Source organism: Triturus cristatus, chromosome 1_2 (genome assembly GCF_964204655.1).
Source record: "Triturus cristatus chromosome 1_2, aTriCri1.1, whole genome shotgun sequence".
Taxonomy (NCBI): Eukaryota; Metazoa; Chordata; class Amphibia; order Caudata; family Salamandridae; genus Triturus; species Triturus cristatus.
The window spans coordinates 557112759-557137477 of record NC_140580.1 but is presented as its reverse complement, the minus strand read 5'-3'; the positions used below and the strand labels follow the sequence as shown (position 1 = coordinate 557137477).

General features: G+C 44.7%; 1 protein-coding gene across 1 annotated transcript in view; it reads right to left on the bottom strand.

The window, feature by feature from the left end:
* The window catches only part of KCNIP2 (potassium voltage-gated channel interacting protein 2), a 95449-nt gene that overhangs the window by 27514 nt on the left and 43216 nt on the right, over positions 1-24719 (bottom strand). Inside the window, exons 2-4 of the mRNA XM_085606451.1 lie at positions 10802-10926; positions 4235-4304; positions 1784-1854 (exon numbers count right to left, since the gene is read on the bottom strand). Coding sequence (XP_085462577.1) covers positions 1784-1854; positions 4235-4304; positions 10802-10926 — 266 coding nt within the window. The remainder of the gene's footprint in view (positions 1-1783; positions 1855-4234; positions 4305-10801; positions 10927-24719) is intronic.

Genomic DNA, 24719 nt, shown 5'->3' with positions numbered 1-24719 from the left:
CTCTACCTTCTCTTCCATTCACTTTTAGAATAAACAAAATATTGTTGAGAATTAAAAAATAAAATATGTCCTCTTCCTTTAAAGAGACACAGGTCTGTTGTATAATAACACTATTGAAAGATCATGATGGAGCACGCTTTCCTGTTTTAGGTGGGTAGACTCTTTCACAGAAGATCCATTGATAACAGCTCCCACTGGTGCTCATTCCCCACAGGAACCCGTACAATCATTGCTTGCAGATTTGTGGATTTTTACAAGGCTTTTCCCAGGCAAAATAGATCTCACTCCTTCAATATACTTGTTATTAGTTGCAAATTGGTGTTGTGGAACCAGTGTATCAAGGCATACATCACTAACAACTAGACTTGTTTTGTGTTGATCTTCTTGTGGGTGATGTATGCAGGAAACTGCTTTGGGTGATCTGGAGAGCTATCTCAGTGTGGGAACATCCCTCGGATCCTTCTCCACCCTCATGCAGTAGCGGCCCGTGGATGGAGTTCCACGGGGCCGTGGGGCGGGACAGGGAGGGGCAGGATGCGGGGTAGTAAACTCGGGCTTACGGCCAGCCGGAGTAATGTAAATAAATAAATTAGTAACATGAATTTAATTGCGCGCGCTGAAACGCATTTGGCGTTTAAGCGCGCGTAATGAAATTATTTTTATATATTTATTTATTTACATTACTCCAATAGGCCGTGAGCCAGAGTTTACTACTACCCCCCACCCTGCCCCTCCCCCGCCCCGGCCCACTGCCCCGCGGTACTCCCTCCACGGGCCCCTACTGCCCTCATGTATGAAGTTTAGTAAGACCCATGACCACGATTGGGGCCCACACTGTTCACTCTAAGGATGTTCACATGAGACACGAGGCATTCTTATTCTGTATTTAGGTGCTATGTGATTTAAATCCCAGATTTGTGTGAGAATAAGCAACAACCATACTCTTATATTTTGTCTCTGGGAAATTCCTTGGCATCTATCTACAGGCCATGAGAAGGCTCCATCACTCGTTTGTTTACTTCTTTTAGAAATCCAAACTTCTCTATCATATGTTCTCCTTCAGTTTCCACTTTACACGTAACAAGTTCACCTGTAAACTTTCTTTTCAATTGTGAAATTCCTGTTATAAATGATAGCACACAAAGTGTACAATTGCTAGCTTTCTAACTAGCATAATTCATTCATTTAGCAACATTTTTTATCATAACATACCTTTTCATATAAATATTTCCAAAATATATATAATTTATAATCTAGAATTAAGGTAATGCATTTTCTAGATTCGTAGTATAGATCTAATTAGGGTCAAGGTTTTTACTCGTTATAGTCACGCTTTTGCCCATGGATGTAGTGGTCTTACAAAACTCCACTACTTATATTATTAGCATTAGCAATCCCCATGACCGTAAGTCAGAAATGACCATAGTCAAACTACAGAAAACGTCCTATAGAAATGAATACTCAACAGAACCAGTTACATCAAGCAAAGCTAGAAAACCCAGGCCCTGAGTCAGGTTCCTCAATTCTTAAGAAGACCCAGCTTTATTTTGCTGACAGACTGTATCTTTATTCGACAGTTATACTGTGGAACTCACATATGGACTGGCAGGCCTCCTCAGAATTGCATATCAACACCCACTTCTTCAAATTTGCAATGAGGCTCTATCAGAATGTCATTTTTTTTATGTATGCTACCCCTACAAGTTCTGACTACTTTTGTGGCCGTGTTCATACTCAAACCCCACTGGTCTCCAAACTGTGCCCCAAGAATGGAAATTCTCACCTCAAAACTGACTGACCCGTCGTGATCGGTGTCGAAGGCATTGAAGAGAAAATGTGCATACATACTGGAATCTGAACAAAAAGCAAAACAGGTGGGGTTAGCTTACATTTTACGGCTTCATATACGTGAGTCCACATATAGGTGGCTAGGGTACCTAATACTGTAATCCAAATGTTGATGTTGACTTGAGCAGTATGTCTTGAGATGCTTGTTATGTTAGAAGTAAAATACTGCAACGACCACAAAGTCCATGGATTTAAAACATTGGCTTCAATTTACACACAAAAAATGAAATGGGCACAGGAAGTGACTTCACACACCCTTTGATCCTCAAATGTCCCACAGGAGAAAGCCACCACGTGAGCTTTAACCACGCTGATTTCTTAAGAGATATTGTGGGAGAGGAAAATATAACCTAAATCAGGTATCTTATTTAGAAAATAACTTCAAAACGTCACAGGTAGAAACGAGCATAAAGACAAAGCTACTGCAACTGGTAAATGGTACAGGAATGCTTAAACCAGCAAAGCTAAAAGTATACTAACTTTCAACCGATACGTTGTCAGCCGTGTTGCATCACGAAGCTAAGTTGCTAAGCAGGTCACAGGCACCGCAAGAAGCTGCGCAGTGATAGCAGCTGCAACCGCATGAAAAGCACCCAAAGGCCCTTTTCTTGGGGGTATCTTCAGATAACCTATGCCATTTAATATGAAATATGATTAAGGACATCGTTTGTGTGATTCCCTAGAGGTACAAGCAAAAACCGGAGATGAAATCCAGGCCATTGCTTCACACTTAAGTAAATCCTTCCTCCCACTTAACTTCCATATCTCCTGCACACATCTATCCCCTGCTCTCTCTCCCGCTCTTTTTCTCTCCTCCTCTTACATACAATGTCCATCACACACACACGCTGTCACTCTCTTTTTGACCCCTACATGCAATCTCAGATCCCTCTTCTACCATCTCCCTCACAGTCTCTTCTCACACAGCCACTCTATCCAAAAGCAATAAAGGATGTTTATTTAGACTTGCTTGCCTCCTCAGGTCCCACGGGGGTCCCGTCTGGCTGACATATTACACCTGACCCCAGTCTCCTCACGCACCTCCCCTCCTGCTCCCACCCGCAGGCACTGCACGCACTAGACAGTTTAATTGAAAGTGGGGGGTCTGCAACTAGACCAATCACCATGCGGCTGTCCATGCAGGATAATTGCTTGTTGGAGGCCTGCATTGTCAATCACACTGTGGGTGTTTACAATACAAGATATGTTTACTCCGGAGGGGCCCCACTGGATGCCCTGAGCCTCTCTTGGTAGATCCTGATCCCATTCCCTGGAAACAGCCTGGCCAGTGCAGGATAAGGGAAGTAGATCAGAACAGAGGAAAGCAGCAAAGAACAACACGCTTCAATGTAGACAGAGACAGATGACACACGTAGCAACAGTACTCAGTTTTCCCTTGCAAATGACTTGACCAGCTGGTCACTTTACATTGGTCCCATTCAATATTATGAAACATTTACACTGAATGACAATGAGCTTCCATTGGCTCCAACCATAACAAGCATGGTCAAAGCCATTTGGTCTGGCTTTGATAAGCTAATGGAATGGTTACTTTTTTTTTTGTTTCAATTATAAGCCTATCTCCCAAAAAGAAAAGAAAAAAGAAAGCTTGCACTATCAATGTAGCTTCTATATGCTTGTAAAACAAAATTTACATCTAAAAAAAGAATTGCATTTAATTTTAATATTATGGGTGCTTTTTGGGAGGTAGGCGTACTTAGTTTAGGTATAGAAAACCTTTTGTAGTTTTAATTTACATCACAGGAAAATATGATCCTTGGTGCAAAGAACATGTACGATTGACTTTGAGTTGCTGTAATATAGTTTAAATACAAAAGGATGACAAAAGAAAATAAAGAATGAAAGCAATGGCAAAGTAAAGTATTGGTCCACTTGTTCTGGCACTGAAGTTAACTTCTTTTTAGGTGGATGTGCACAAATGAGTAGGTAAAATGAAATCAGTCACAGTGCAAGACAGCCAGTCGCTGATGTCGGCTGGCACACTGCCCTATGTTGTTTGGCATGGTGGGTGGAAGGAAAATGCGAATGACAGTTGAAGGGACCAATTCATGGAGAAAGCTGATCCTAGGTATGCATATATGTATTTTTAATGTGCAATATTTTATTACATGAGGCTGGCTAAACGAACTAAAACTGTTTCTAGGCCATGAGTAAAAGTGCATGGACTACATGCAATATGACCCCATGGCCTATGCTGTCAAAGTAGCAATTCATTATTACATAATCAAATAAAATGTTGCTTAAAGGAAATATTTTGTTGTAATGGTTCGAATAATGTTAGATTGTGTCTGATTCAATGTTTGGAAAAAAGTATCCAATAATCTGCAATGCATGCCTCCCTATTTTACTAAAAACAAATGCTCACCTCCTTGGGGAAAGAACTGGGAATAAATTTGTTTAAAGTTGTCTTCATTAACAATGCCAGTTGGACACTCCTGTCAAAACAAATGGAAAACAGATTACATCCTTCAAAGAGATAAAAAGCTTTGGCAATGATAATAGGCCTGGCTTTAAAGGAATGTGGATGGTAATGTCAAACACTACAAGTAGATAACGTGGGAATGGATATGCATTTGCGTAGAAGCAAAGAAATGTAAAATAATACCGGTTAGGTTAAAATTCCAGATAACTGTTACAATGTCGAGCCAGACTTAATAATCCATGTAGGTTAATGACTGCCCTCCTTGCATCAGTGCAGCAACATAAATTATCTACTTATCAAGACATTTTAATAGCATTACAATGTCATGTGTGTGCCCCTGAAAGTTCGAGCTCAGTCATATTCTGTTCTTTGCAAATTATTTGTTTTAGTGCAACATTTTTCAAACCCTTTTGGCACATTACATTTTTCAGCCATTGTAACCCACAGTTCAGGATTTTACATGTTTTCCCGCTGTATCTTTAAGATTCCCACGCTGTTTCATATTGCTTTATTTCATGGACCACTGCTGGTGATACACTACAACTGAAAATGATATCTGATAAAAATGAACAATGATGGATATATGTGCACATTGTCAAATTAATTTACCTTCTATGCTTCTGTGAAAAGAGTGACACCTTGGCTCAATTTAATACCCCGGTGTTCTCAGTGAATTGTTTTAGCCAAAGCTTAGTCATGTGCCAATGTCATGTGAATGAGGGGGCTGATTTGTAGGACAACTTATGTTGAATCAGATTGTGCTTCTTCACACTTATGAATCATATTTGTCACATTTCCTACTGTGAACTTTGGCATAAATGTACATTTCTGTCTTTAGATTTGTGATTGTGTAGGAGAATGTGAGCATTTCCCGCAAACTGCAATTGTCCACGGCAAGCAAGTGCAAACAAGATCTGTACTTGTGCAATTTCTCAGCATTTCAATTTCAATCAATCATTTGTAAAGAGCACTACATACCCGCGAGGGTCTCAAGGCGCTGGGGGGGGGGGCCGCTACTGATCGAACAGCCAGGTCTTGAGTATCCTCCTCAAGGTCAGCAGGTCTTGGGTCTGTCGTAGGCTCAGTGGGAGGGTGTTCCATGTCTTGGCGGCGAGGTGGGAGAAGGATCTTCCGCCGGTGGTTGTTCTTCAGATGCGTAGGACGGTGGCGAGTGAGAGGTCGGCGGAGCGGAGCTGGCGGTTGGGGATGTAGAAGGAGAGCCGTCTGTTGAGGTAGGCTGGGCCGGTCTTGTGGAGTGTTTTGTGTGCGTGGATGAGGAGCTTGAAGGATATCCTCTTGTTGACAGGGAGCCAGTTCAGGTTTCTCAAGTGGGGGGTGATGTGGGCGTGTCGTGGTACGTCGAGGATCAGTCGTGCCGAGGCGTTTTGGGTGCGTTGTAGTCGTTTGATGAGCTTGGTTGGGGCTCCCGCGTAGAAGGCGTTTCCGTAGTCGAGTCTGCTGCTGACGAGGGCCTGGGTGACTGTCTTTCTTGTATCTGTCGGGATCCATCAGTGGATCTTGCGGAGCATGTGGAGGGTGTTGAAGCAGGAGGAGGAGACGGCGTTGACTTACTTGGTCATTGAGAGCGTTGAGTCGAGGATGATTCCCAGGTTGCGTGCGTAGTCGGTGGGTGTCGGGGCTGCCCCCAGTGCTGTCGGCCACCAGGAGTCGTCGCAGGCTGAAGGGTTGGAGCCGAGGATGAGGACCTCCGTCTTGTCCAAGTTCAGCTTCAGACGGCTGATCTTCCTTCGTGGAGGTTGGCTTTGGCGGTGATGGGGTCCTTGGTGAGGGAGAGGATCAGTTGAGTGTCGTCGGTGTAGGAGATTATGTTGAGGTGGTGCTGTCGGGCGACGTGTGCGAGCAGAGCCATGTAAATGTTGAATAGTGTCGGGCTGAGGGAGGATCCCTGGGGTACGCCGCAGATGATCTCGGAGGCTTTGGAACGGAATGGGGGGAGGCGGACACTCTGGGTTCTGCCGGAGAGGAAGGAGGTGGTCCATTCCAGAGCCTTGTCTTGGATCACTGGGGCGTGGAGGCGTGCCCGTAGTGTGCGGTGGCAGACGATGTCGAAGGCGATGGAGAGGTCTAGGAGGATGAGTGCTGCGGTCTCACCGTTGTCCAGCAGGGTCCTGATGTCGTCGGTGGCTGCAATGAGGGCAGTCTCGTGCTGTGGTTGCTGCGGAACCCTGACTGGGAAGGGTCCAGGATTCTGTTTTCTTCGAGGTATTGGGTTAGCTGTCTGTTGACAATTTTCTCGATGACCTTGGCCGGGAAGGGGAGCAGAGAGATGGGCCGAAAGTTCTTGAGGTCTCTTGGGTCTGCCTTAGGTTTTTTGAGTAAGGCGTTTATCTCGGCGTGTTTCCAGCTCTCTGGGAAGGTTGCGGTCTCGAGGGAGAGGTTGATGACGTTGCGCAGGTGGGGTGCGATGGAGCTGCTTGCTTTGTTCAAGACGTGGTGCGGGAATGGGTCTGACGGAGAGCCGGAGTGGATTGTGCTCATGGTCTTGATGGTGTAATCGATGCTCAAGCTGGCCCAGGCTAGCAGGGGGTCATGGTCGATGCTGTGCGGAGGGTCTGTTGTGTTGCTGTCTGTTGGGGCTGTCTGGGTCTTGAAACTGTTGTGGATGTCTGCTATCTTGCGGTTGAAGAAGGTGGCGAGGGAGTAGCACAGGGCTTGCGACGGCGGGATGTCGTTGGTGTTGGAGCTGGGGTTGGAGAGTTCCTTCATGATGTTGAAAACCTCCTTGCTATTGTGTGCGTTATTGTCGAGGCGGTCTTCGAAGGAGGTCCTCTTGGCCGACCTGATGAGGTGGTGGTGGTTGCGGATGGCGTCCTTGTGTGCTGTGTGGCTGTCCGGAGTTTGTTTACTGTGCCATTCCTTCTCTAGTTTCCGGCAGGCTTGCTTGGAGGCAAGGTGTTCTGGGGTGAACCAGCTGGCCCTCCTGCTGGTGTCTCTGTGGGGGGGTTTCTTCAGTGGGGCGAGGGTGTTGGCGCAGTCCTCGATCCAGCATCTGAGGCTGTGGGCAGCGTCGTCGGTGTTGGAGAGTTCGGTGGGTGGGCTGAGAGCGAGGTTTGCATGTAGTTGGTCTTCGGTGATTTTGCTCCAACAGCGGTGGGGGATCTGTTGGGTGGGGTGGTGTGTGGTGGGTTTCTGGAAGGAAAAGTGGATGCAGCGGTGGTCGGTCCAGAGGAGTTCGGTGGTGTGGCTGACGGAGATGTGCGGGCTTGAGGAGAAGACAGGTTCGAGCGTGTGGCCGGCGGAGTGGGTGGGCGTTGTGACGAGTTGCTTCAGTCCGAGGTTGGCGAGGTTATTGATCAGGGTTGTGGAGTTGTTTTCGTTGTTGTTCTCAAGGTGAAAGTTCAGGTCTCCGAGGAGGATGTAGTCGGTGGAGGTCAGGGCGTGCGTGCTGATGAAGTCGGCAATGGAGTCGCTGAACTGGGGACAAGGTCCGGGGGGTCGGTAGACGAGGGTGCCTCTGAGGGTGGAGTTAGGGTCTGTGTGGATCTGGCATGTGTTCGGCGGTGCTGAGCGCGTCATCGGTGCTAGTCGAGACCCTAATGCTGTTCTTGTGGACGATGGCGATTCCTCCTCCGACTCCATTGGTGCGGTCTCTGCGGGTGATCTTGTAGCCGTCTGGGATGGCTATTGGGATGTCGGGTGCGGAGGAGTCGTTCAGCCAGGTCTCTGTCAGGAAGGCGACGTCTGGGGATGTTGTGTTGAGAAGGTCCCAGAGCTCGAAGGTGTGTTTGCGTGCAGAGCGGGTGTTCAGTAGTATGCATCAGAGGTGGTTGGGGTCTTTCTTGGCGGGTGGTTCGTCGGCTCGGAGGTGGGTGTAGCTGTAGTTCCGGCAGGTGAAGGGACCGTGTGTGCGTTTTGGGGCAGCCTTGAAGCAGGTGTGGGTCTGTCCGGAGTTGAGAGCGTGCAGAGTGCTGGCGTCGTAGTGGCGGCGGTCGTCGTGGCCGGTGCGGGGGCCAGGGGTTCTGGCGCTGGGCGTGGTCCAGGCGTGGATGGGTGCGGATGGGCTTGCCTTAGGTGCAGCTTTGGCGTTCCAGGGGCGCGGCCGCACAGCAGCCGGCATATATGGGGAGGTGGGAGGGAGGAGCAGCTGTGTGGCAGGAGGCGGGGGCAGCGAATGGGCAGTGGGCAGTCAGGGGGGCAGGGCCGCAGCGGCGGGGGCAGTGAGGGACGATGAAGGGAACAGAAGGCAAAAGGGCACAAAAAACGAGGGAAAACGAGTGTCACAGAAGGCAAAAATGGCACAAAATCGAGGTATACGAGTGTCACAGAAGGCAAGAGGGCACAGAAATACAGGAAAAAAACGAGTGGCACAGAAGGCAAAAAGGGCACAGAAATACAGGAAAAACGAGTGGCACAGAAGGCAAAAGGGGCACAGAAATACAGGAAAAACGAGTGTCACAGAGGCAAGAGGGCACAGAAATACAGGGAAAAAACGAGTGGCACAGAAGGCAAACAGGGCACAAGAATATAGGGGCAGCTGAGAAACAGAAGGCAAAAACGGGCGGAGAGGCACCGGGGCAGCGAGGGGTACAGAAGGAAAAACCAGGCAGAGACACGGGGAACCGAGGGGTACAGAAGGAAAAACCAGGCAGAGACACAGGGGCAGCGAGGGGAACAGAGGGAAGAAAATGGGCACGGACCACGACCAGGCAGCGGGGGAAGACAGAACAACAGCAGTCACAGACACAACAATGAAATACAGGCAATACAATAAAACAATAGAGCGGAAGATGAACCAACCTACGGCCTACCACTGGCCACCAGGGATGAGGCACAGGTGGTAGCCTGTGGGTGGTGGGGGGTCTCGGACTTCCTCAGCAGCAGCGGCAGCTGGGGCAGGGACACACAGGTGGTGCTGTGTGGAGGGGGAGCTACCTACCTGGTGGGGTCAAGGGTCGCTCTCCTCACCGCGAATCGGCCGGCATATATGGGGAGGTGGGAGGGAGGAGCAGCTGGGAGGCGGGAGGCGGGGGCAGCGAATGGGCAGTGGGCAGTCAGGGGGGTGGGCCGCAGGGGATGCAGCGGCGGGGCGGTGAGGGACGATGAAGGGAATAGAAGGCAAAAGGGCACAAAAAACGAGGGAAAACGAGTGGCACAGAAGGCAAAAAGGGCACAAAATTGAGGTAAACGAGTGTCACAGAGGCAAAAAGGGCACAGAAATACAGGAAAAACGAGTGTCACAGAAGGCAAGAGGGCACAGAAATACAGGGGAAAACGAGTGGCACAGAAGGCAAAAAGGGCACAGAAATACAGGAAAAACGAGTGGCACAGAAGGCAAAAAGGGCACAGAAATACAGGAAAAGCGAGTGTCACGGAAGGCAAGAGGGTACAGAAATACAGGAAAAAAACGAGTGGCACAGAAGGCAAAAAGGGCACAGAAATACAGGAAAAATGATTGCCACAGAAGGCAAGAGGGTACAGAAATACAGGAAACAAAACGAGTGGCACAGAAGGCAAAAAGGGCACAGAAATACAGGAAAAACGAGTGTCACAGAGGCAAGAGGGCACAGAAATACAGGGAAAAACGAGTTGCACAGAAGGCAAAAAGGGCACAGAAATACAGGAAAAACGAGTGTCACAGAAGGCAAGAGGGCACAGAAATACAGCGAAAAAACGAGTGGCACAGAAGGCAAAAAGGGCACAGAAATACAGGGAAAAACGAGTGTCACAGAGGGCAAAAATGGCACAGGAATACAGGAAAAACTAGTGTCACAGAGGCAAGAGGGCACAGAAATACAGGGAAAAAACGAGTGGCACAGAAGGCAAAAAGGGAACAGAAATACAGGAAAAAACGAGTGTCACATAAGGCAAACAGGGCACAAGAATACAGGGGCAACTGAGCAACAGAAGGCAAAAACGGGCGGAGAGACACGGGGGCAGCGAGGGGTACAGAAGGAAAAACCGGGCAGAGACACGGGGACAGCGAGGGGTACAGAAGGAAAAACCGGGCAGAGACACGGGGGCAGCGAGGCGTACAGAAGGAAAAACCGGGCTGAGAGACATAGCGACAGCGAGGGGATCAGAGGGAAGAAAACGGGCATGGACCACGAACAGGCAGCGGGGGAAGACAGAACAACAGCAGTTACAGACACAACAATGAAAAACAGGCAATACAATAAAACAATAGAGCGGAAGATGATCAAACGTACGGCCTACCACTGGCCACCAGGGATGAGGCGCAGGTGGTAGCCTGTGGGTGGTGGGGGGTCTCGGACTTCCTCAGCAGCAGCGGCAGCTGGGGCAGGGACACACAGGCGGTGCTGTGCGGAGGGGGAGCGACCTACCTGGTGGGGTCAAGGGTCGCATATCAATCCTAAACTCTTTCAGTAGCATGCAAGCTGCTCTCCAGACAGTTGCAAAAGGCTTTTATGCATACAATATCTTAGAAAGTCTTGGAAATTGTTATTTCTAGTCTTTGCATGATGCCACAAGCATTGCAACCCTTCTTGTGATAATGGCATTCTTTACATTCTGCTAGAGCTCTATACTCACATTCTTAAAACCTCGGTAAAGAACCTGCAGTTCCTTTTTGGTGAATTTGCTTTGTTCTTGTAGTTGCTCCAAGCCCTCGGGACGATGGCATACCGTGGAAAGCTCAAACTCATCCTCCACACTATCTGCAAGAACCAAACCAAAAGCAGCACATTAAAGTCAGCACATGAAAGCGGACGACCTTACACTGACATTTCTAATTACGTCTAGCACCTATCCATGGACGCCGATTCACCTGAGTGCCAGCGGAAGGGATACTTTTACCCAGAAGTCATCGCAAGATTGGCCCCTTGCCCTAGCGTTTTATTCAGTCCCCTATTTCCTGTGGATGAGGGCTAGGAATGTTGCAACTAGGAGAACTACAGAAAGCAAACAAACAGGACCTTTACAGCCTGCTTATCTGCTATTCTTGCCTCTGTCTTCTCGACCCCTGAAGGCGGGGGTTGCTGGAGGTGTGCTAACCTTGGCAACCATAATTGATGCCCCTGCAGTGATGCTCCGATTTTGGCCAATAAAAAGTAAGGCTGAGTTAATTTATTATTATAGACAAGACAAGAGAACAAGAGAAATCATGTCTTAAGGACTTATTTTAAAACAATGTAGACTTTATTTATAATACAGCAATGAAGCAATAGGTTTGTTGCAATCACTGGTATGCGTCTTATGGACTTATTTAAGTTTGGTGGAGTAGAACATCTGCCAAAAGTGGCGTATGTCCTGCCCGCTGCATTTATAGGGCCACTGATAGCAACACATTCTCCATGTGGCAGACAGAGCATCTGCCACTTTTTGAACAACATATCACATCTGTCTAACGCTGTTATGTTATGGTATGTGAATTTGTAGAGAGCGGCTAATCAATCTATCTTGAATAAGGCTCGAAGTCACTCAGCTGCATAAAGCGAACAATGAAATACACCCACAACCCCTCTGTTCATGCACATAGTAAACACATTCCCAACAAATGTCAAAATAAGTTCACATTTGCAAATGGTTGTGTCTGAAAGTAAAACCATTATACTATTTGCAAGTCACATTCACAACTCTGGTCTGACATGAAAGTCATGTGGACTTTACTTGATTTTACCAAAGGAGACAAGTTAAAGCTCATGATCCTTTTATGGTACTGGTCAGGGCCGGACTGGCTGTAGTGGGTACCGGATCTTTTCCCGGTGGGCCGGAAGGGTGGGGGCCGGTTTTGTGGCCTTGTGGGACGGATTTGTCACTGGGGGCGGTTTTTCAGCAGTGCTGCAATATCGGGCCCCAGTAACAAAAGCCAGAGCGGTGCTTCTTACTAGCCCCCCCTTCCCAGCTCCCAGGGCTGGTCGAGCAGCAATGTCCCAGGGCTGGTTGCTGTTCCCAATCCCGCCCTGGTACTGGTAAGTTGCTGCCAAAGTGAAGGATACACAGATACCTATATCCTAATGCTCGACTCTAAAGTATTGTTCATCTCCTACATAAAAAGTTCACCAGCCTATTGACCTTGGTGAAATGATGCTGCGTTTTACAAAGGTGGGGGGTGTGCAAAGGTTGCATACTCACAGTACAAAGGTAGCCTGGAGGAAGCAAGGCACTCACAACCAAGGAGAGTGGTTGATTCATTGTGTCACTCTGCCAGGTTGGATGATGAAAACTAAGATATTTATTTTGTTCTTTTTATAACATGCTCAAGTGACCAAGAGGCACTGCAGAGCCACATACATACAGCCACAGACACAGAAGGAAAAGATGGAGGCAGAGTTATATAGACTATGAACGGGTTTAAAAAGTTGTTCTAGGCCAGGGGTCTCCAACCTTTTCTGTAATATGAGTTACTTATGTTCAATGAAAATCATCACGAACTACTGATATTGTTACTGTTGTAATAGTAACAGTAAAAGACAAGATTAAATTATTGGGCATCATACACAAGATTATTAGCAGTGATCACCCCAGTTTATCAGGCATATTTGCCAGCAGTAATGCACAAAAGGGTTTGTCATTGTGGAATGACTCTACATGGGTAATGCATCACAACCGTAACTGCAATGCTGCTTGCACCAAGTTAATATCACCAGTTATGAGTCTTTCCTATGCCACATGATTAATCACTCAATTATCTACTTTAAATATATTTTGGAAATTTAACTATTTTGCTCCAAATATCTGTTTAGAGTTCTTAAAAGACACACATTTTCATCTCAAATGCACACTTAAATGTAGGTATACCTATATTAATTCAAGCAAGCAAACACTTCTAGTTTAGAAGGCTGAGCGGCACACAGGAGAGCTACTTATAGGTAGTTGGGGAGCTTTCAGATACGCATTAGAGACGTCTGTTATAAGCGCTTGGCGCAAAGTTAGTTCTTCAGTTGTTTGCAAAATTATCTGATGTTTGGTTTATGTTGAAGAGACAATGCAAGATAATTCCAGAAGGAGGAGCATTGAATGTCTGGAACCTGAGACAAAGCTGCCTAACTTTCAATAGGAATAAATTGAAATTGACTTAAGAGCTGTAACTCGGACATCTGTCTCAACTGTGTAAACAGTTTGGAAGCATAATCCAGAGCTGTCCAATGCCAAGCTTTGTGCATCAGCCAACACCTCACAAATTCAGTTTTGTGTTGGGCTGACAGCCAATTGAATGATTTGAACCTTTCAAGGATGGGTTCGGCAATGAAGTTTACTTATGTTTTTTTACCAGTAGACTCACAGGTACACCATTTTAGTAATCAATGCATGAGATGCCACCACAGGGTTGAGGGACTTTCAGTTCGAACTCGGTGGATGTGTGTGAACAGCTACTGCCATCAAGATCAATTCTTCAGCACCCTGCCTCCGATTTTGTGATGAGGGGTTGCTTCCAGGATCTCTGGGGGTTCTAAGGTTTCTTTGATGTGGTTGGGTGTGTCCATTCAGGGCAGGATCATCAGTAGCCGCACGGCAAACGTTTGGTACGGCCTTCAGGTTTGGCCTTAGCTAGGAGGAAGTGGACAGGACACCATCTACACATTCTGGAATGCATCCTAATAAGCAGGGCTTACCCAGGTTATGAACCCAAACAACCACAAGTGAGCTTTTGAGTAGCTCCACCTTATATTCATAAAGCCAGGTGGTTTGACAGATGCTCACTGCCATTCAGTGTCTACTGCATTTAACAGGGGTAATGAGTAAGTCGATCTGGCTGCAGTAGAGTTTCCTGTCTTACACCGACCTCTGGAAAGCACCCTTGGGTGGGACAGGTATCCGTGTTGCAGCTAAGTGGAAGATGATGTGGAACACCGGTTTCTCATCTGTGGACAGCACACATACTTCAGCTTGTAAACTCTACACTTACACTAAAGTAAACATTTTTAGAGTGCTGCAAGTAACCCTAAGGGTAGGTGCACAAGTAAAGTTCATAAAACCCTTTACTTTACTCACTAAGGTATGTGAAGGGTTACAATAATGGTGACTGTGTGTATTGTTCATAAACTTTTTATTTATTAAAACAATAAACACTAAGGGGAAACTGTCATACCTGAGCCTTTGGACTTAACTTACATGGGAAGCCACTAGCCAGCTCACCTGTGCACCGCTAGTCACTCCAAAAACTATATGCTGCCACCAGCAAGGCAGTTGGAAGCATGAAATAGTCTATTGGGATCCAAAAAAATACATGTTGAAGGAACAGATAAAGTAGAAAGTTGTGTAGACTCTGCTGTAACTAAATATTTGTGCTGGTTTATGTTAATAAAACCTTTGTTCATTATTTTAGGGTGTAGTTTTAAAGCACTCTTACCTAGGCTCTATACATAGTCGTGGATATGAATACTTGTTAGTTGTATATTGTTTCAGGGGCGTAACAAAGGCCCCCGCATCCCCCAAGCTCCAGGGGGCCCCCTCAGCACTGCACTTCGGCTGGGGAGCTCTTGATAGAGTCTGGAGGGGGCCCCTCCACGTACCTTGCAGGGGGGCCCCTCAATTATCGTTACGCCACTGTATTGTTTACTCCATTTGTATTATCTGATGGGTATGTGTGCAGCTTATTGGACACCCTCTTCATATTCACCCCATTGGCATGCAAGGCTGAAATGTCTATCTCAATCTAGAGTAGTAGTAACGTTATGATTCCAGTGTTGTACATCACCGTGAAAACCTTTTACTCTCACTTCCAAATGTTGTTTGACATTTGTAAATAGCTTCCATCCTTAGGACATGACTCTTTCTGTCTTCCCTGGCCTCAACTTAAAAAGTATCACTCAAACAGAAATCTTTACATACCCAACCTCTCGCCAACCATAATCCCAATATAAATTACAAGAACCATAGCTCTTTCTCTCATCTTCCTGAATAACATATATATGCATATATTGAAAATCACAAGCTGGAACACCACTTCATTAATCTTTGAACCTAGACATCAGAACCTGATCCCATGGTCTTTAATATTTGACTTAATGATGCCTGCACACTGACCTGCTCAGAAAATAAGATGGGCTCCCCACAACCTCACAGTGAAATGAGGTCCTCCTGAGTCAACATCACATCTGCCCAATAGTATTAACCTATAGACAGAGATTGTGGCCCTACTTGACAGGAGTCAAAAGGATAAATCCACTTTTTCCTATGCTAATCTATCCCAGCAAAAGAAATATTGTAACTCTCCCTTGATCTTAAGACCCTCACACTGATAAATCCAACATTGTTTCTATGTTTGAGAAACCAGCACCTCTGTCTTGGCTGTGTTCCCCAATGACGATGAACCTCTCTACCTGACAAAAGGTTGAGGTGATTACCCTCTTCAAGCAAATAAGGAACTATTTTGTATTTTTGTATTTAATATTGTATTTAAGTTGAGCACTCTGACTTGGTCATTGTTATCAATGCCTCTAGAGACAACTTTTAGCGAAAATTAAATCTGTCTGCACTGACCTCTATCATACTTGCTCAACCATGTCATCACTCAAGAACATTGTGAATAATTCTTTATTATTATCATTTTGTGTGATTGCAAGACACTGGCAGACAGCTAATGCTCAGAAACAATGGAAGAGGAACGCCCCACCCTCGCCATGGATTGTGAAAAGGTATTTCTCTTATAGGCATAGGTTAGCTACTGGTCATTGCTTGAAATGATCAGATAGATTGTGAACAGATACATGTGTAGAACATTAACATGACTGTGTTTCATACTTTAAATGATTCAGTATCATAAATCGTATTAAGTGAACACATAGTCTATTAAAAACATGCTTTGAATGAGTTTTCAATATCCACCCTCTTTTGCTTTAAATAGAGAATACAGATGTGAAGCACACAAGTGAAAGTATATAAAATGGGCAAGACATTTAGTACTATACTGTGTGACATAATCATTAAATGAAAAAGTACAGCAAATGGATTAAAAGCGATGTAGTGTTCCCCTCAGAGTTAACTGAGTCAAAGTTAGAGACTGCCTTGTATATGTGACTAGTGTTGCTATAATCCAATCAGAGGACGTTTGTGAGCAAGGGGATTAGTTACTTGAAAAAGTCCTTCATTGCTATATATGTTTCCTTGTGGCTGTGGTAGGGATCCTTCTGGGTAGGTTAGTCTACATGGCGTTACCCAGTGTACTTCTTTCCTGGGTCTCCCCCAGAACTGGGGTCCAGATTTCTGTTTGATTGAGAATTAACGATGGAGAATTGAGGGGATACTAGTGAGCCAGGAAGCTCAGAGCTGTGGTGTGAGATATGAAATTTGAGTCACAGAAGCTGAGAGAGCACAGGACACATCTACTTAAAAAGATTGCAGAGTGCAATAGTTCAACCCATTTGTGCCCATAAGCAGCCAAAACAGTGGCAATCAAGTTGTTGTATTGCAACATGGAAGACTGTACAGCGGATTTACCTTCTAGCTTTGATGCTGTTCGCTAATATAGGGCAAGTAGTGTCTGTAAGTTGGTTCCTGCGGTAGGAATCCTTTATGGTGTCAAGTGGCTATGGGTTTTCATGAGAGGCGGTATCTCTGGTAGCCCATGTCTTAAGCCAGTATTAAGTTCCATGTAGGAACGCTTGCAGGTGCTTGTGTCGACTGTGGGGCCACTAATTCATATACTCTGTCAAATCGTTACATCTATAAGTCAGTGGAAGTACATTCCGTTTGTAAATGAGTAATGTTATCACATTGGAGGTGCATGTTGGGGGATGTAGGCACCATAATGGTGTAAGTGTTTATTATTTGTGGATGCGTGAATGCATTTCATTGGAGGAGCAACCGGGAAATGTAGCTTCCTGGTTTTGTAATGGGATTGTGGCAACTGGTAGAAGACCCTATGCAGGCTGCTGGGCGTAAGGACCACTAGTTGGGAGCTGTTGAGACTTGTACCACTGTGTAGACTGACGATTGTTCAAAATAAGTTTTGACCACTTTGATAAATCTTCGCTGTCTGAAACTACTACAGGATTATGCCACAGAAATACCACCTCAAAACCACAAGGATTGTCTATCATTCCCATCACAGTGAGTCTACAGCAAAAAACTACCAACCTGTTCTAGTAAATGTGTACAGCAAGATAACTCATCTGAAATTATAATGACAATCACTACATAGCAAATCTCCATCAATCGCCTTCAGCGTAACTGCAGGTTGACCATGCAACATAGCCCTGAGATTGTAGATGTGTGTGTGCCAGATAACCTTGATGTATCAGTCCTTAATGAAAGGCGGGTCTTTACTGAAAAAGCAGTCTCATGAGGTGCCAATGTTTTCTTTGTGCGCTTCAGTTTACACTGTGGAGATCAAAAGCGAGTCCACTATAATGCAGATTTCTTAATTACTGCACAATAATAATCTCATTTAATATGGTCTCACAATTATTCATTTAAAAACTCCTATCTCACTGAAAAAGAAGGGATGCTTAAGATTGAGACATCGATCCCTGCAGATAAGTCAGATCACTCCCTTATCCTGTTTTCTCTACAATCCTTCGAGGGCGTAACCCATGCTAATATAAAAGCCCTCAGTTAGGTCAGAGACCTTAAAGTCATGGATGTGACCACTGAAAATCCATTCCATCAACGTAAGGAGTCACAGGCTTGAGCAGTGGCTCTTGGAGAACATAACAGAGATCGTGTATGCTGTAGCAACAAAAGACTCAAAGAAAGCAGAACAATGGTATTCAAAAGATCTGAACGAATAAAGGAGGATGCTTAGAGGTGCAGAGTGCATGTGGCGCCAAAATCCTCCTACTCAGTTTCTTGCGACACTAAATTAATAAATAAATAAAAAGAAATATAAAAATAATTAAACTTATCTTTGAAGCAAACTGAAAATTTTCAGATCAGAGACTGACCTATCAAAAAGCCTTTTTAAACAGTGAAAATAGCTATAACCCCTAATCTACAGGGTGGTACGACTATTACAAAAAACAATGTGAGACGCTCTCCACATAATTGCGGACAACGTGAAAAAGGCCGAACCCTCTCAAAACCTTTCAATGGCCCAAGAGAAATGTGACATACAGAAACCTAAAACATTTTTCTAAAAAGTCACACCCACTAAAATGCTCAATAAAATTGTCAAGACCAGACCGTGCTCTCATTTTCTAAAATCCTCTTCCTCTATACTTTTTGAATATATAGTTCCTTTTACTCTACTGGCCACACCTAACTAAAATCTCCCTGGCACAAGGCACAGTTCTGGACTATGTAAAATAGGACCCCTATCCCTCGTATTTAAGAAGACAGCAGAAATTCTTAAGGATTGCCCTAATTTATGCTTAGTTCCTGACTTATTCTTTATTTAAGTCCATAGGTCCAAAAATGTGTAGAGGCTAATCTCAAACTCTTGATAGATGATAGTGATCTACCAGATGAGATTAAATCAGGCTTCATGCAGGGCTGCAGAATGGAAATAACGAAACTAAAAATAGTCTTTGATGCACTTTGCATACTAGATACCTCACCGTTTTCCTTGGCTTGTCAGTTGCATTTGACCCATTAATTAAGTGAATTAAGCCACTTAATTCTCCTGACAACTGTCAAGGAAATAATTGCACTGAATGGTGTAGCCCTTAGCAGGTTCTCCTAATAATTTTAAAATCGAAGTTAACAAAATCTACCTCTCTAAGGGGCATATCATCAAGCCCCGGAGATAAAATTATCACCGCTTTAGGTTCCTTTTTCGGACGGAAAGCAGCAATAATTTTATCGCCTAATCAGCAAGGTCACGCTATCGCGGGAATCCTTGCATTATCGCCCTTTCCCCCAATGCCCATCTTTGCATCTCTAATGAGATGCAAAGTGGGCGTTCTTGCCCTGACATAACTGGAGAAATGGTGCTAAGCGACATTTCTCCAATTATCAATGGGCACGCTAACCTGCAGAGCGACAAGCAAAGTAGCGATAACCTCTGTTATCGCTACTTTCCTTACGCCTGCTTCAAAACTGACTTAGCCATGACATCCTATGTAAGATTGATATCATGGCTAAGTATGCCTTGCCCTCTCAGCAAGCTTTCGCCATACCTTGTGCGATTATCGCTGTATTTCCAGCGATAATCGCACAATTGGCAGCTTGCGCTCTGAATTTTATCACTTTGGAGATAAGTGTTGCTGATAGCACTCTATCTCCGTGATAAAATTCAGAGTTGGCCGGCGATAATTATCCTCGCACTAAGAGCGCTGAGCGATAATTATCACATGGCCTTGATGATATGCCCCTAAACCCTCTGTTTTTCACCAATTCCAACTTCACTCATTTCAAACTTTATGTATAAGCTATGTGTGCACCCTCAAACACTCCAACATCTCCTACAACTATTACGTTGACGATACTCTGCTAGATTTGAAAATGTTCTCAGCTAAAGACACTAAGCCTGGGTTTTAGTCTGGCATCTAATGTTGGATGATGCAACATCACCTCAAACGTAATCTGCTTACAACAGAACTCCTCTTGATTTCCCTTTGAAACTGCTCAATCGATGCTTTGTGGAATGTGCATCAACTGATTGTGCTAAGTAGGAGTTCACTCTCCTGTGAGGTATTGGATCCTTCTTCTCAGAACCTGACTTCAAACAAGCCTTTCAATTTCGGGTGTTATGAAAGCTTTACTAAGGAACATCCCTTCTCACCAGAATCCCCATGCTGTATCTAGCCCCTCTCAAAATGACTCTGCACTGAGCAGCAAGGTTTGCAACTTGCCTGAGAAACTTATATTATATCTCTCTAACTCTGATTGCACTGAATTGCTCAATACTGAGACAAGACATATCTATTAACCATCCTACATAATCAAGGCTTAAGGTCGCATCTACAACTCAGAATATCTTGTGTGTGGGTTTTGTGGAATCATTTCTTAACATCTTGATAGAAACAGGGTCTCTAGTTGGCATAGGTATGCACCCTATCCAAGTAGTGAAACAGGGTCTCTAGTTGGCATAGGTATGCAGTCTGTCCAAGTAGGGACCACCACTCTAGTCAGGGTAAGTATAGTACACACTAAAAGTTCACCTGTGTTCACTCTCTGGTAGCTTTGCAAAGAGCAGTCAGGCTAAACTAAAGAGACAATGTGTAAAGTATTTGTAGTACACACACACACACATACACATTCCACACCAGTTTAGAAAAATAGCCAAGATTTATCTGAGTAAAACAAGGCCAAAACGGAAAAATCCAACATACACAAGTCAAAATATGAATTTTGCAAGATTAAATCAAAATGCAGTCAATAACTCCAACTGTGGTTGTCTGGTCGTGCTTGATCGAAGAATTCAAAAGTTCAGTCCGACTGCAATGGAGCGCGGGCCAGATACAAAAGTCATGCAGACCTGCTGACAGTACCTTGGATGCATCAACACTCGATGATGATGCGTTGAAATCCGGAGGTGATGCGTCGCTATCGAAGGTTATGCACTGGTTCTGAAGGAGGGCAAAGTCGTAGATGCGTTGATGTCAAGAGCGCTGTGCGTCAGCTCCGAGACGTCAATGTCATACTGTTGGGCTGAAGGCGATGCATTGATGAGAAGTCACACAGGTCCGGGGATGCGTCTGAGTCAGGATGGTGCATCACAGACATAGGTGAAGTGGTTTCCGAGACCCATGGTCAGATGCCCCAGACGGTTGGTGTGGGTGCTTTGTGATGGTGGTCACTGTGGGATGTCATTTAGAAATGCAGTTCTTGGGTTGTGGTCTTCCCTGGTGGCGTCGGTAGTGCAAAGAGTCGAATTCACTAGAGCTTTGTGTTGGCTTTAGCTGTGTTGAAGCTTGATGTGAATGGGCCTATTTGCAGTTGCGAAGACCTAAAACCTGAGGATTTCAACTTTCGTCACAGGAGCTGTTCAACTGATGCCAGCCAAGGTGCCGGGACCAGGAGAGGCACCTCTTGGGGATCAGGAACTCACTCCAGCATAAGCCATCAGGGCTCAGGCAGGTCCATTTACAGGTCCAGTACAGCAGGTCAGCTGGGCAGTTGCAGGGAGGCCACTGGAGCATGTTATCTCCCTTTAACTTATACAGGTCAGCCAACTGATCCTTGGAGTCACTCGGGTTATGCTGGAATGGAGGGAGCTAGTCCAGTCTTCCTTTTCAGAGAGCAGGGCAGTCCTCAAGCAGCAGGGAAGCCCACTGGGGGCCAAGTCAGTCTTCAGGCAGCAAGACAGCCCTTTGGGAGCAGCAGGGCATTCCTCTGGGGAGCAAGGCAGGCCTTAACAGCAGGGCAGTTGTCTGTGGAGCAAGGCAGTCTTCCTTCTGGAATGTCCACAGGTCAAGATTTATATATAGTGCCCCCCCCTCGAATGTAGGTATTTCCTATGCTAGCCCCACATCTGGTTCTGGAAGGCTCTTCGCTTCCCCTATCAAGTTGCCAAGAAGTGTGGGGTGAAAAAAGATTAGTGTCAGGTTCCATTGTATGTTTTGAGGCAAAGCCCTTTGAAACATAAGTGGGGCTGGGTATAGCTTCACCTGCAGCAATCCAGGCAGATTGGCCCATCCTGCCCTGACATTATCACTTTTGTGTCACTATCTGGAAGGTATATACAAACCCCAGCAGCAGAACCATTCACAGTTATGTGACCCAGGACACTGGCAGAAGGCACAAATGGTTTGGACAAGAAAATACCAACTTTCTAAAAGTGGCGTTTTCAAGATTGGGACTTAAAATCGGACTTTACCATTAAAGAAGATTTGATATTACAATCCATTTAAGTCTAAAGAGTATATCGGCTAACAATTCAAAGGCAACACGTATTACATTTAATAATGTAACTCAATGTTAGTCAGTAGAAAAGACAGGATTTACAACAGTGAAAACGACTTTAGGAGTTTTTCACTCCTAGGACATGCAAAACTTAAACCCACATGTCCTATATTTTATATACCATACAACCTGCCCTATGAGTCTTTAGGGCCTAAAATTAGGGGTGACTTAGAGGAATTTAAAAGGAAGGTTTAGCCCTGGAAAAAGGTTTATTTTACCATATCAAAATGGCAGTTTAAAACTACAGGCTGCAATGCCAGGCGTGAGATGTGTTTTGAAAGGCTACTTTAGTGGGTGGCACAATGAGTGCTGCAAGCTTACTGGTAGATTTTAATTTACAAGCCCTGCATATGTGCACTACCATGTACTGGGACCTAAAAGTAAATTAAATGTACTGATCAGGTGAAAGCCAATAGTTCCATGTTTTAGGAAGAGAGCACAAGCACATTACAAGTTAGCAGGGGAAAAGTGCCCAAATCCCTAATGCCAACAAGAACAGGTTCAGCAACAGAAGGTGAAAATCTGGGAGAGACCCTGCAAAATAGGGCCAGTTCTAACAGTGGCACAGTGAGTGCTGCAGCCATTGGTGACATTCAACGTATTGGCCTTATGTACACTGTGGGTACCCTATGCTAGGGACTTATAGGTAAGTTAAATATGCCAATCTGGAGTATACCAATTATGCCATGCTGAAAGGCAGAGCACAAACACTTGTTAGCAGGGGTAAAGTGCACAGAGTATATGTTTACCAATTACCTGTCTACAGAAAGTACTTAATTTAATTCCACTACTAAAATGTGACATGATTGCTTAATCCACAATGTTACTTAACTGGTAACATACTGGCCTTACACACTGTGGAAATCATGTTCAATTCAGGTACACTCCATAACCAGGACAGTAAATAAGGCATGCATTAATTTTCTTGATTTCTAATCCTCGTTAGAATAGCTGGGTGTCTTGCAGAGTTCGTCGCATAAGTCTATGAACATGTTATGAATAGAACGTTATAACGATCAAGATCATTCTTTAGAAAATAACACTTGACTGATGAAGCCAAATAAAGTAAGACCTCGCCTAGGGCTGCTTGTTGTCTTGGCAAAGCTGACACTGCTTAGCAGTCTGGTCCAGACTGTGATTATGATAACAAGGATGAGCTGCAGAGTTGTGGAAAGTAATACCCTAAAGTATTCAATGTGATTAAGAGGTACTTGCTCAACCATTTTCAATATTTTTCCATTTTTTTTTGCTGATTTCTCATCATCAAGCTATTATTTGAAATTAGAATGAAAATGGCTAATCCAAGCAGCTAAGGACCTGCCCTGCTATAGGTTATTTGTAGGTACCCCTTGTCCTGGTCTCTTTTAGCACCATCAAAGGCAAAACCGCAGAACAAAGTCCCCCTAGCTAGAAGGCAAAGTAAGTGAACACTCACTGTTGTCATCTGCTGTGATCTGCAGGTCACTGCTTTGAAACCTGGCAAGGCCAAGTCATCATCCATCCTCCAAGGTGAGCAAATTGAGTGCATTAAATCGAGCATTAATAGCCACTTTCATTTACAGCACTTTGAAATGGCAGCAGTGCATAATCATGAGCCACATAAAAAATACATTAGTCTTAGGTCTGTCTAATCAGAGAGGGGATTTGGATCAGTCCCCTTCAATCATCGATAAATTTGTGTAAGACTCCTTCAGTCATTGCTTGAAGAAAGGGTCGTTCATATTTTGGATCAGCACAGAGACACATTTCCCTTTTAACTATAGCCATTGGTTATTAGTTGTGATACTCAGACCCTTTTGCACTTGGGCTTCTTTTGTGACTTTTACAAACACCTCACCAGACGCTTTTTAATTCCGTTATTGTGTAAATGCAAATTTAGAGTGATGCTAGTTTTCCTCCAACAAGTGGATGGCCCACTTATTTGTGAATCCGCTGACTCTTTTTTTTTTAAAAACGCACTTTATCTACGTAAATCTATGCTGTTTTAGTTTTGCCCTGCCGGCCATCTGTTACTGTATTTTGGTTTCCTTTTTACCCTCACTTTTATGCACTGACTGTATTCTGTATGTACTTTTATGCGTGTCTTATGTAATATCAGGATTGTATTGTACATTTTAAACATATGTTACCATTCTTTTGTCAATTCTTAATGCCCAAACGCATATGCTGTAATTGTGGCATGCATCTTTAATAATCATTTTTTTTAGCAGATCACATAAAGAAGAATTAAATTGAATAGCTGTGATACCCCACCCACTAAAGAATGCTTCGCTTTGCAGTGCATCGACAATGATGCAAAGCATCCATGAACGCCTGCAGAGCAATGGAGCTGCATTCTTTCTACCGCTGGTGCTGCACTAACAGCACTTTTGAACATGAATGTGATTTTGCATCTAAAAGTGATTTTGCTCTTAAACGTAATTTTAAAATGCTGCTTACTTCCAACCAAGATCGATTTTACCTTATAAGTGATTTTGCACCAAATGTTGATTTTTCTCCAAAATGGTAGGTGCACTCCTACTGCTATTCCACACTCAACCTGATGAGGTAATACGGGTTGATTTTGCACCTGATTTTGCTGTTAACCAAATGTGTTATCATACTGATGCATACCTTTATTCTTTTAAATGTGATGTGACATCTTATGAATGCATTTTGTCTCTGTACTGATTGATTTTGCACCTACATGAGATACCACACTCCTGCTGACCTTGCACCATAA